Source organism: Spea bombifrons, chromosome 8, assembly GCF_027358695.1.
Source record: "Spea bombifrons isolate aSpeBom1 chromosome 8, aSpeBom1.2.pri, whole genome shotgun sequence".
Lineage (NCBI taxonomy): Eukaryota > Metazoa > Chordata > Amphibia > Anura > Pelobatidae > Spea > Spea bombifrons.
In genome coordinates this window covers 28520691-28533400 of record NC_071094.1, presented here as the reverse complement: position 1 = coordinate 28533400, position 12710 = coordinate 28520691, and the positions used below count along the sequence as shown (strand labels likewise).

The following is a 12710-nucleotide window of genomic DNA, read 5'->3' as shown; positions in this document are numbered from 1 at the left end:
TTGTGGTAGTCATTTAGTTTGCAGTTTTTTTCCCCACACACATTTTACTTCAGGTATGAATTTACAGCTCCTGGTATATGTCACTGTCGCACAACACCCTTAAATGTGTTAAGTAACGTCTCCTGAGTACAGCGATACCCCCCATGCATGGGTTTGCCTGGCTGTTTTGGGACAAAAGGGGCACATTTTGGGCATGCACATTTTTCAATGTTAAACTTTGACATTTGGGGATCCACTGCCCATGCCCTATTTAGTACATCTTTGAGCCGGGCCAATTCAGTGTGCCCTATAAAAAACTAGACACCCCAGGGTATTTCAAATGCTGGTATTTTAACTCTTTGCATGCACTAATTCTACCACCAGCCTTTGTCAAATTTTACAGTAGTATTTTTTGTGTGTGTATTTTTCCCCACACACTTTGTACTTTAGGTGTGAATTAACAGGTCCTGGTATATGTCACTTTCACACAATATGTGTCCAGCAACATCTCCTGGGTACAGTGATACCCCACATGCATGGGTTTGTTAGGTTGTTTGGGGGCTAAAAGGCCACATTTGGGACGTGTGCATTTTTCGAATTGGAAATTAAACATATGTTCATCCTTCCCCGGGTGTTAATTGGGACATTGTTGAACCCGGCCAATTCAATTTACCCCATCAAAACAGAAATTTTTTTAAATTAGACGTCCCATGGGCATTTAACATGCAAGTATTTTAACCCCTTCCATGTGAGAATTGTTTTAAGATAAAGTTTATATTTTTATTTATTTTACTAATCACATTGTGATTAGAAAGCTGGGCTCTATTGACTTGCATGGTTGAATGCAGTACCCTGCCAGAGTTCTGGAGAGACCCTCCTGGAAACTTTTTCAACTCCTTTTTTTATTTATTTATTTATTTATTTATTTATTTTTTTTTTTTTAAGGATGCGCAAAATCACTGGCAGTGACGGTTGTGACCACTCTCCGAAGCGGTCACAGCCCGTTCTGGGATGGGAGTTCGGTGTCTCTGAATGCCTCACTAACAAGGCATTTCTGTTACACCATTGAAGTTTAGGAGGCCATCGTTGATTGCCTTCTAAACTTTATGAAAACTGGCTTCCGCCGTCATACAGTGTATGGCGGACGTTGATGCCCCCAATGCTGATCTCAGTGTTGCTAAATGCCTAGACGTTGAGCCATTACAGCAACACCGTTTGGGTGCAGAAAGCGAACGTGGATTGCTTTCTGCACCCGTTTAAAGCAATGACGTGCCAGGGCTGTCAATTGTCATCAAGGTGTTAAGATGATTTTCTGTTAGCATTATTAGTCTTATTCCCAGGGAAGGCTGTTTGTACCCTTTTCCAAAGCAGTATGTAACAACATGACTATATTTCAATTATATACAAAAGTTGGCACTAACTTTCATAGTCATATGTCATTTTCCTTTGACTATTGTCAAATACTCTTGTACCTTGCACCCCAATTTCAACCAGTTAAGTTTTTTCAGCACTACGAAGTCTTGAGGACATTGCTTTTGTAAAGCAGTTGTTAATGTAAATATTTTGCTGTGTTTAGTACGCAGGTAACGTGGATGCTTGCTCAACGACAGCAGGAAGAAGCAGCAAGGCAGCAGCAAGAGAGGGCGGCTATGAACTATGTGAAGCTGAGGACTAATCTGCAACAAGCCATGTAAGATGCTTTCTGCAATGTATTCGTGCTCGGACAACTGTTTAAAGAACCCCTCCATTCCTGTTTTTCGCATTAAACGCTTGGTCCACTTTGCATGCCGTAAAATGCATTGGAGTCTAGTGAAAATGCGGGAAATGTTTTGGAGGAATTTGACATGCTGTTTTTGTTATGCTCTAACGTGAATTATTCTAAGTCAATACACAGATCATGAAAGCTGCAGTTTCATTAATGTGTTTTTTAATACTTATGTAAAATTATTTATTAAAGAACATTCACACGCCTTTATATATATTGCTATTGATATATCTTATGTAGTGTACTGTGTTTTAATAACCATTTCTGTACTTTTTTGCCCCCTCACCATAAGACGACGTAACACAGGGTTGATGGAAGACGACGAAGAGCCAATTGTTGAAGATGTGATGATGTCATCAGAAGGACGTATTGAAGATCTTAACGAGGGCATGGACTTTGACACAATGGACATAGATTTGGTAAAAAAAAAATATTGATACAAATATGTATAATTCAGTGTAAAGGAATATGATGTTTGATTTATATTTTTCTTATTTACATTGAAACAATGTGTTCTGTGAATAACACTTGTTTTATTTCCTGTCTTTTAGCCTCCATCAAAAAACAGACGAGAAAGAACAGAGCTTAAACCAGATTTCTTTGACCCTGCTTCAATCATGGATGAATCTGTAAGCTTAAAATATATAATACCTGCTATTTTAAAAATAATGAAATAAAAAATTATTTCTAGACCTGGGTTTCGTGAAAGCGTAGCAGGGATTATGATTTGTCAATACCACTTCTATGAATGGATCACTTAAAATCTGTTCCTCATTACCTATTAAATATATTACTACAGCTTCCTGTTTGTGAAATGTTGCGAGATTGGGCACTAGTTTATTTTTTTTAAAGATTGTGTATGTTAAATGGTGTGGGTATTGGTTAGCAAAAGGACCGTATCTGTGAGAGAGAGTGCATAACGTGATAACATGGAGGCCTTAAAATAATAAAAAAAAATCATTATGAAATGAACGGTAAGGGTATAAATGTCAGTAATCCATGGCGATATTTGCTCAGTGCTCCTGGTTAAACATTCTGTTCAGGCACATGGTGTGACCTTTTATTGCTCATGAAGTGAAGCATGAGCAATTATTTTTTCCTGTGTTATGAAACAGTGGAAATATAGCTACAAGGAAATAGAATAGAATGTAGATTTTGGTCTTCTTTTAGTGCAGTTTTAATGTACTGAATAGGTTTTTAAACATATACTTGTATTTGAAACTTACAGAACTGCAGCCTCTTTCTAACTTGGGACTTTCTCATGCAAAGATTATAAAGCGTTTTACGCTGAAACTGAACACACAAGAAAAGTTTGGTTTTGAAAGCGGTTCCATTTGGCACAATTTAGAACATTTTTACCATTCCAGACAAAAAAAAATCACTTGTGTAAAGTATCTGTAGTACACTTCAGTTTCCACTGGATGGCAGCATAACTCCATCACCATTGGGTCAAATCATTATTCATAGAGAGCCTGTTTCTTTAGTGAATGCTTTTTTGATTTAATTTTAATTTCACAACATTGCATAGCGTGCATTGACATTTTATTTTCTGTTCCCATTTCTTTTCTCTCCGCATTTTTACATACTCATACGCTCCTAACTGTTTCATTTGTTTTTCTCTCTCTAGGTTCTTGGGGTATCAATGTTTTAATACCAGTTCATCAATCAACTCTGTGGTGAAGTGTTTTTTGTTGTTTTTTTTTTTTTGTTTTTTTGTTTTTTATGGAAGAGGAAGTTTTTAATGAAAAAAATTGTGGTAGAAAACTGTACAGATTTTCTCTAAGGAGAATATGAAATGCTTACCATTATTAAGTGCATTGAGAGGCAGTTTTAATTGCCTAAAAAATATAAAGGACAAGTAAACCTTTTTTTAAAAAAAATAAATAAATAAGCTACGTTATGTTTCAAGGAAAACATTTTATTTATATATTTTTAATTTGGCCATTTGTGAAAGACTCACTTTTAATATAAATAAGAATATAAATTAACATGTTCATAGTATATTGTTGACTCCGCTTACATTTAGCCAACAAAAATTGTACAGTTCTCATTTATGATGTGGTATGGTTATGGAGTAATGATACTTCACAAAATATCTTCGTAAATTATTAATCACCCACCTTTTTAAAGCAGTCTTTTAACTAAATGAATACAATCAGGTAAAATGATGAGCATTTTGTTTAATGTTAATTTTGCTGTTCCTTAAGATGATTGGTTTTTGTACTGTTTATAAAGGAGAGGAGCCTTAAAGAACGCCTTTTTATAGACATCTTGAGATGGTACTGCCCGAAGGTATCCAAACATAACCATGCTTGCTCATTTATATCCCCGAGTTTGCTTGTCCTTTAAGAGAAATGTAATATTGTGAAAATCCTTCCAGTAGTGCCACTGTATTTTGTCTCCAAATAAAAGAAGCTTATTGTAGTATGTTTGCAAAAAATACTAAAAGGTATACAGCTTATTAGAGTGTGGGAATAGGGTTCAAATTTTAAATAAAATGATATAAATATATATAAATATATATAAATTGGTGCTGATTTTATAATTGCGCAGTTTAGTTTTTTTTTCTTACTTTTAAATTCCAACTTAAAAATGAGGATTCAGAACTATATTGAAAGTTTTAACAATGTTTAAAATAGTTGAAGCGTGAATATTCGCATTGAGAAACATTTTTAAATTTGTATTTTATATTGTTTAATCTGTTTTTGCAAGCAGTCTTCAGGTTAAGCATACTTCCAGCAGGTTACAATACATTTCCTTCTTTTATTTTTGTTTTAATTAGTTCAAGGGATAGACATTTTCTTGAATATAGCTTTGTTCTTCAAAAGCTACGCTTATTGTCTATATTTCTGAGCTTATTGTCTAAAACAGTGAATCAATATTTGCCATCTGACATCGACTTATTTTCGAAGCTTAGGCAGCTAGACATTAAAGTAAATTTTAACTTATATTTCATGTGTATATTTTTTGTCAGTTGTCTTTCATTCTCTGAGGTTTCAAGTCATTCCATGCCTTATGCTTGCAACACACAAACTTCTCTTGTGTTCAAATGGGGAAAACAAGGTTAAAAAAAGGAGGGCTGGGGAAAGTTAAAACCTATATAAATAAATATATATAACAATAACCTTTTAGGCTGAGGTAGCCAAAAACCATAATTTAACTAGAGAAATATAACGTATAATTTTTTTTTGAACCTCCTAGACCTAAACACCACCTGGACCATCTGTCATGTCATGCAAATACTCATATCTGAAATGACTGCCTACTCTTTCTTCACACCACTGCATTTATTAGGACTGCTGTGAGGACTGTGTATATATGATTTTAAAAAATATGTTGATTTCTTTCTTACTCTTGAAAGAGTATATCTTTGTGGAAGCAGTTCTTACAGCTTTGTTTTCAACCAGCTAAAATGTTTTATATATTTGCCTAACCTGTTGTCCTCCACATTCTATTGTCCTCTGTACTGTTTTCTGATTTGTATTTATGTCTTGAGACAGTAACTTTTTGAATAAAAAATAAATCTAAAGTATATAATTATTGTTAATTGTAATTAATTTGGTTTTTAAGAACGTTGCAAATTGTCATATAGCCATAACTGCTCCCTCTTCTGAGGGAGCAGTTTTGTGTAGGGACATCCTGTCCCAGCACGCGGGTGGGGAGTAGGTGCAGCGTCCATGAAGACATATTTCACTCCCCACCTGAAGAAAGAAGAGACTCCATGCGAACCTAGAGCATTGCCAGGTATGATTAGTAATCCTATGAAAAGTAGAATATATTGGAGATTGCCTGTATAAGTATTTTGGATGTGGTCTTACCTTCATTAGTGTTAGAGGAATATTTTATTCTTTTTCCTTTATAGTGTCTCCAAATATAGTAGCTTAGGAAAACAAGCAATCGGTTTGGCCTTTTTCTTACATAGTATAATTTTCTTCAGTTAATATCACAGACGCGTTGTAAAACACAAAAATAAAACTGTAAATTCAGTGCATGGTATCGCATGGTATCGCAAAAATGTCTGCGTATGATTGAGAAGACCGTACATCTAGCAACCGCTACAGTTTTGCCAGACTTCTGACACTAAAGGGCTGTACTAGCATGATTGTCGTGTTAGTGCCATATGTGAAGCCAGAGTTGTGTTGCAAGAATGGTTACCATTTGCAAAGTCAACATTTGTATCGTCGTCGCACACTCCGTCAGGTAGCACAATCGTTGCGCTGTTCCAATCTTCAAGAGACCTTTAGAAATCACTTCTTAAATAGCACATGATTGAGTGAGTAGTCAAGTGATACATAGATATAAGTTATATACATATCCCTTACATTCCATATCTCCATAAGGCAATAAGAATTATACAGAACTGCTTTTACTGCCTGTAAATCACAGTGGGAAACAAGCAACATCCATACAAACTTTATGTAATTTTTCCTGCTTTTCCACTTCAAGTAACAAATCCACATAGCACGCGTTGTATGTATGGGCTGATGAGTCTGTTTTTCAGAGATGCTGACACATTTAGTTGTATCGTTCCCAGTACTTTGAAGTTCTTTGAGAAGCCAATGTTTTATTTCTCCAACAGCAACTCTTGGTTGCATAGCCATGGTGGGTATGTGTGTACAATCGGAGCAGGTGTCTTCCTGTGCAGGGGATCTGTATGATTATTCTTCACTATTCATGTCTGATGTTTATACTAAATAACCCCAAAACAATTATACTGACAAAAAGCACACATTAAGTGGTTTCAGTAAATTTCTACTTGTGTTAAAAGCTGTGATGGTGGCAGTGCCGTGGGCTAAAAGAAGATATACGTTGGGTATACTGTGTGGGAGGTGCAGTTTGTAGCACCCTGGGATAGTCCATGTGGACTGCAGAAAAACATCTTAAGAATGATGATATCTTTGTTGGCAAGCTTATTTGTGTAAGACTGCAAGCTTCCAATACCCAGGAGTCGTATTTGTTTATGTAAGCATATTTACTTGATACATTGCTTTCCGGTATGAAAATTCAAGAATGCTGGACCTTTGTCTTGCCTTGAGGACTGGAAAGAGAATTAGAGGATGAAAGAGGGAGACCCGTATATAGATTCCACACACATTTATAGCTTTGCAAAGTATTCATTAAAACTTGTGATGATACATATGATCATGAACATCCGTTTCATACATCACAGCAGTTGTGAGTTCTCAAACACCATCTCAAGTCAACAGGCAGTATGGCCGGCCCTAATCTACTGTGCTATTTTTCCAGGGAACAAAAACCCTGTCGTCCGATGACAAATTGTTGCCAGGCCGTATTCAATATACAAATGTGACTTCCCTGGCAGATTTCCTGCCATTTTGGTGGTTTTCATGCACCACAGTGATACTCTTCATGACAGCAGTAGTAAAGATTAACTTCAAGTTCTGTGTTTGAGAGCGTCTGGCACCCATCGTGATGCTAAAAACAACAAACTGATTCCATTCTTTTACCTTATATATCTGTGAACGCTTATGTTGCAACTGCTAAAAATGAACAGTGGTGTAGTTGAATAGCATGATAAAAGCGGATAACTACATGCATATTCCAATCAAACATATAGATGTAAAATTGTGCTTGTGATTAAGTGATGTTCTCACTTTTAGTAGTTATCAAGTACCTAACAGTAAAGGCTTGTTATTAATGAAGAATCACTTAAATGTATGTAATTCAGCTTCCCCCTTATCGCTCATTTAATCGCACTTACATTATAAAGAAATCAGATTTTTCCCCCCCTCGACATGACTTGAATGTGTAATTTTGAAATACGTATGTCTCTTTTTTTATATACAAAATTATTCTATTTGCCAGCTATTTCTGTGTTGTTTTGTCTACTGCCTATGCTTCCTTCCCATTCTCGTGACCCACAACCACAATGAAAAGACAGGTAAGATTGATAGAGGTAGATCTAGCCTTTGCCCCAAAACATCATTGTTCTAGGTAAATGCCTATCTTTAAGAGATTTTGGTAGTTATTTTATATTGCTGAGAGGCTTGCTTTTTTGTCAAAATGTAACGACTCACTCAAGAAGCAGCATAGAAAAGGTGCACCAGCTCCGTGCAAATCACTATTACCGTATTTGCTCGGTTATAAGACGACCATGATTATAAGACGACCCTATAGGAAAAAAAAAATTCATGTAAAACTATGTGAACAATTGTTTGTTAATAAAAAAAAAGCTAAGATTGAGAAAAATATTTAGTTTTTATTTCCTTTTTTTCAACCTGCACATTTATGCACATCTGCCCCCAGGCTTGCCACTCTGCCCCAGAAATGCCTTATACCCCATATATGCCACTGTGCCCCATGATATGCCTTTTAACCCTCTAAATGCCACTGTGCCCCATGATATGCCTTTTGACCACCTATGTACCACTCTGCCTCCAGAAATGCCTTATACCCCTATATGCCACTCTGGCATTTAGGGGGTTAAAAGGCATATTATGGGGCACAGTGGCATATAGGGAGGTATAGGGCATTTCAGGAGGCAGAGTGGCGTATAGAGGGTTAAAAGGCATTTCTGGAGGCAGAGTGGCATTAAGGGGGTTAAAAGGCATTTCACAGAGCACTCTGCCTCCAGAAATGCCTTATGCCCCCCATTTAACACTCCCTCCCCTTCCCTCCTCCAAACTTACCGGTGCTTCTGAGTCCCCGGTGCTTAGTCCGGGCAGCGTGTAGAGCTCTACGCGATCCGCGTAGACAACTTCCGCTCAACACGCTGCCCGGACTAAGCACCGGGGTCTCAGAAGCACCGGTGAGTTGGGGGGGGGGGGGCATACACAGGAGGATCCAGGTCCCCTGCATCGCTGCAGGGGATCTGGATCTTAGTCTCATAGTCAGACCTATTTGAGGTCTGATTATAAGACGGGTATTTTTCAGAGCATTTGCTCTGGAAAAAACCTTGTCTTATAATCGAGCAAATACGGTATTATGATTGCAGTATTAAATGCCTATTTTATAACTATCATTATAAAACATATCCAGTACTTTTGACTGTATGCTATGCTGTGCAACTTCTCTCCTTCTTGCTATTGTATTATCTGTATACAGCAGGAACGTAAGCGGTCCAGTCTCTGCGATAGAATTCTTACCTGTCCATGCTAATCATCTATGAGTATATTTTGCTCTTATGTCTAAATGGGATGTGCTATGACAAACAAGTCTCCATGAGCATAAAATGCAGTGCTGTATACAGAATTGTAGGTTAGCCATGACAAAAAAAAAACATTTGTTTTATTACATTTTACTGCAACACACTTACTTTACCTGCAGACAAACCACACTGAGCTGAATCTTTATAGCAATGCTAATGAAGTCTGTTCCTCCATAGACTTTAATTAGTCAGAGTGTTAAAAGGTTAGAATTGGGCTATACTAGTGTGTAATACACACAGTATAATAAAGAGTCAGGGTCTTGTGCTATATGTGTGAAAACATATTTGTAATAAACTGGTGGCAGTTTCCATTTATGCTCAAACACCCCCTCAATACTGAACCCCCCCTCTGTCAATGAACAAGTTGTGAACTACATTTGGATGCAAGTCTGGAAGCTGAAAATACATTTGAAATGTACCTTTAATCTCATAGTTCATAATTTTTCTTTTACGTTTTAATAAGGTATATAGTTTACATGAGTGCTGGTTGTCATAAGAACTTGTTTTGCGCTCCCTAAATGTAGTTGTGTACATTACACCATCAATGTTAAGAAAAGGTAATGTTTTTTTTTTATAAATAAAATTAAAAAGAACTTTTGTCTCGCCTCTTTTCATGTGAAATAAGAAAGTTGCTCACCAACCATTATCAGATTTTAAAATTAATGTGAAAGGTAATATTGCCTACACAGAAGAATCATTTTGCCAGTTTAATTGCATTTTTTTTAAAAACTATTTTGTAATGGATTATCGAATTGTGAGTGTTACATGTACATTTTCATAGAATTGATCCTTTAGTTCAACCTGCCAACAAATGTTTTATGGAAACCAATAGATGGAGCTATTGTATAGCAAAAAGTAGCTTTTTATTGCTGCCCTGCTTAAAGGAGAAGTCCCATAGAAAAGCCAATATTTTATTTAAGCATTGAATACAGTGCCGTAAATACATTAACCCCTAAAGCGTTTTTCCCCCTACCCTAAAGTCTGGAATTTAAGCTGCGATTCCCCTTTTCCATATTTTATGTACCCTTGTACAAGTTAAGCATTGTTTTTTCCAGGACAATTGAACTATGATGTAGGGCTGCAACTAACGATTATTTTAATAATCGATTAATCGGCCGATTATTTTTTCGATTAATCGATTAATCGGATAAAAAAAACAATATGCAAATTTTTCGTTTATTTAAAAGAATTTAATGAACTGGATGTTAAAAAACAACTTAAAATTTACATTAACATTCGTATTTTGTTATGTTGTCAAAATACAACAACCCAAACACAATATTTATGAAACAAAATAATCCCAAACATTCTGAAAATAGGTGGACTATTACTGTTCAAGAAACTTTGCATTAGAATGCAAAAATGTCAACATGTCCACATGCTCAGGGCTGAGGCAGGCTCTCTTTTTGCAAGCAATGTTGCCTGCAGCAGAGAAGAGGCGCTCTGATGGAGTGGAGGTGCCTGGGATGCACAAGTAGGATTTTGCCAGTTTTGCCAAGGTAGGATATTTATGTTGGTTGGTGTTCCACCAATTCAAAGGGTTTCTCTCCTTGGCAAGGGGCCTCTCTGCAAAATAAGACTGGACCTCATTTTGTACTTGAGTATGAATATCCTCCTCCTCAAGTTTCCCCTCTCTAGTCTCCTCTTCACTGCTGCCCCCAGACTCAAGGAGTGAGTCAAGTAGAGAAGCAGCAGATGTTGAGGGCACGTCAACTGTCGCTACAGGCGAAGAGGTTGTTTCCTGCTGCAACATCATCCTTTTTACAGTCAGCGCCTCTGTCTGCACTTTTGCCTGTACACTTATAATTTGCTCTGGTGTTAAAAACTTCAGTCTCCTAAATCGTGGATCCAGGGCAGAGGAAACAACAACAATGTTTGGGATGTCTTCAAAAAGGATCCCCTTCCATCTGCTTTGAAGCTGGTCTTTTACTGTGGCTTGGAAGCTCTTCAGGGGAGATGATTCAAAACAGGCAACCTCATTGGACCTTAACAGCCCCTTCACAAGTGCAGGCATGGAAGATACAGTTACATATTCTTGGCCACTCATGAATACAGTGGCGCATTCAAAAGGCTTAAGTGCGGTTGAAAGTTCTTCAAGAAGATTCCACTGTTCTGGCTTTAACTCCAAATAATGTTTGCCCCTTTGAGTAACAGATGGGTCAGACAGAGTGGCAGTTACGGGCCACCTTTGTTCAATAAGTCTGTCGACCATATAGTAAGTGCTATTCCATCTAGTACTTACATCCTGAAGAAGTTTGTGCTCTGGCGTACCCATCTGCTTCTGTTTTTCCTTTAACTTAGTGCTGGCTAGCTCACTTTTTTTAAAATGCTCAACAAGTCCTCTTGCAGCACCAACAGCTCTTTGAATTCCAGAGTGCTTTAACGCAGCATTGATCACCAGCTGTAATGTGTGGCCAGTGCAGCGAATACTGGCCCACCCATGCTTGTCCTCTAGGATTTTTACAGCAGCCACAATATTTGCACCACTGTCATGTACAATGGCAATTATTTTTTTATCTGGAATCTCGAACTTTGCGGCGACCTCCTCTATCCATTCTGCGATGTTTGCAGCTGTATGTCTGTCTTCAACAGGCATTGTAGTGAGACAGAGAGAAGACAGCTTCCAGTCATCCCCTATATAGTGGCATGTAATGCCAAGGTAAGCCTCAGTAGCTACACTTGTCCAAATATCTGCTGTAAAAGCAATTCTGCAGTCATTAGCGCTGATGGCATCCTTCACATTCTGAAATGCCTCTTGGTACTTCCTCTCCACTAGTTTGGTGAAATGAGTTCTTGAGGGAAGAGTATATCCGGGGTTTAGTACACTGACCATGCTTTGGAATCCTTGGTCTTCAACCATGGATAGTGGTCGCATGTCAGTGACCAGCATTTTCAGAATGGAATTGGTTATAAGCTTTGCTTGTTGTGGAGTGCACTGGGGATTTCGTTGCACAAAATCTGTCATGGTACGCTGTTTCTTCCTGAAAGTAAAAAAAATATATTAATTAATAGATTTATAGATTATATGATTGGTAGTGGAATGCAGAAAAAACTATTTCTGTGTAACTCAATTTATCATTTGGGTTTAACGTACCGTCCTGATGTTTCACCTTCCTCCGTGAAGCCCACATGTTTCCTTTTCATGTGCTGGTTCATCACGGTTGTGCTTCCGTGCCACACAAGCTCCATTTTGCATAGGTTACAGGTTACAACCTTCTTTGCAGCATTTAAAGTAAAATGCTCCCATGCCTTAGAGTACTTGGGCCGCACACTTTTTTCAGCGGTTGCCTTGCCAGAATCCTCAGCCATTTTTATTATAAAGTACGGTGTTCTTTGCAGCTAGAATACAAAAATAAGTTTGGTGTAAATATTATTGCAGTGTAGTTTTCCCAGCACCCATATTTGCACTTGCCCCAGCACTTTCCCCTGCACCCAGCACACAAGTTTGCACCCAGCGCACAAGCTTGCACCCAGCGCACACGTTTGCACCCAGCGCACACGTTTGCACCCAGCGCACACGTTTGCACCCAGCGCACACGTTTGCACCCAGCGCACACGTTTGCATTGTGCCCCCACCCCTTTGCACTGTGCCCCCACCCTCACTCTGCCCTGCATCCCCACCCTCACTCTGCCCTGCACCCAGTCTCACAGCCTGCCCTGCATCCCCACTCTGCTCTGCACCCAGTCTGCCACCCTGCCCTCCCACCCCCACTCTGCCCTGCACCCAGTCTCACACCCTGCCCTGCACCCAGTCTCACACCCTGCCCTGCCCTGCACCCAGTCTCACAGCCTGCCCTG

General features: G+C 38.3%; 2 protein-coding genes across 2 annotated transcripts in view; one reads left to right on the top strand and one right to left on the bottom strand.

Moving 5' to 3' along the window:
* Window positions 1–5281, top strand: part of STAG2 (stromal antigen 2) — a 43038-nt gene extending 37757 nt beyond the window's left edge. The window contains exons 32-35 of the mRNA XM_053473009.1: window positions 1556–1669; window positions 2037–2163; window positions 2296–2373; window positions 3372–5281. Coding sequence (XP_053328984.1) covers window positions 1556–1669; window positions 2037–2163; window positions 2296–2373; window positions 3372–3395 — 343 coding nt within the window. The 3' untranslated portion in view covers window positions 3396–5281. The remainder of the gene's footprint in view (window positions 1–1555; window positions 1670–2036; window positions 2164–2295; window positions 2374–3371) is intronic.
* Window positions 1–12221, bottom strand: part of LOC128503844 (E3 SUMO-protein ligase ZBED1-like) — a 32972-nt gene extending 20751 nt beyond the window's left edge. Inside the window, exons 1-2 of the mRNA XM_053474039.1 lie at window positions 12007–12221; window positions 11743–11893 (exon numbers count right to left, since the gene is read on the bottom strand). Coding sequence (XP_053330014.1) covers window positions 11743–11893; window positions 12007–12221 — 366 coding nt within the window. The remainder of the gene's footprint in view (window positions 1–11742; window positions 11894–12006) is intronic.
* Between the last annotated feature and the right edge of the window lie 489 nt (window positions 12222–12710).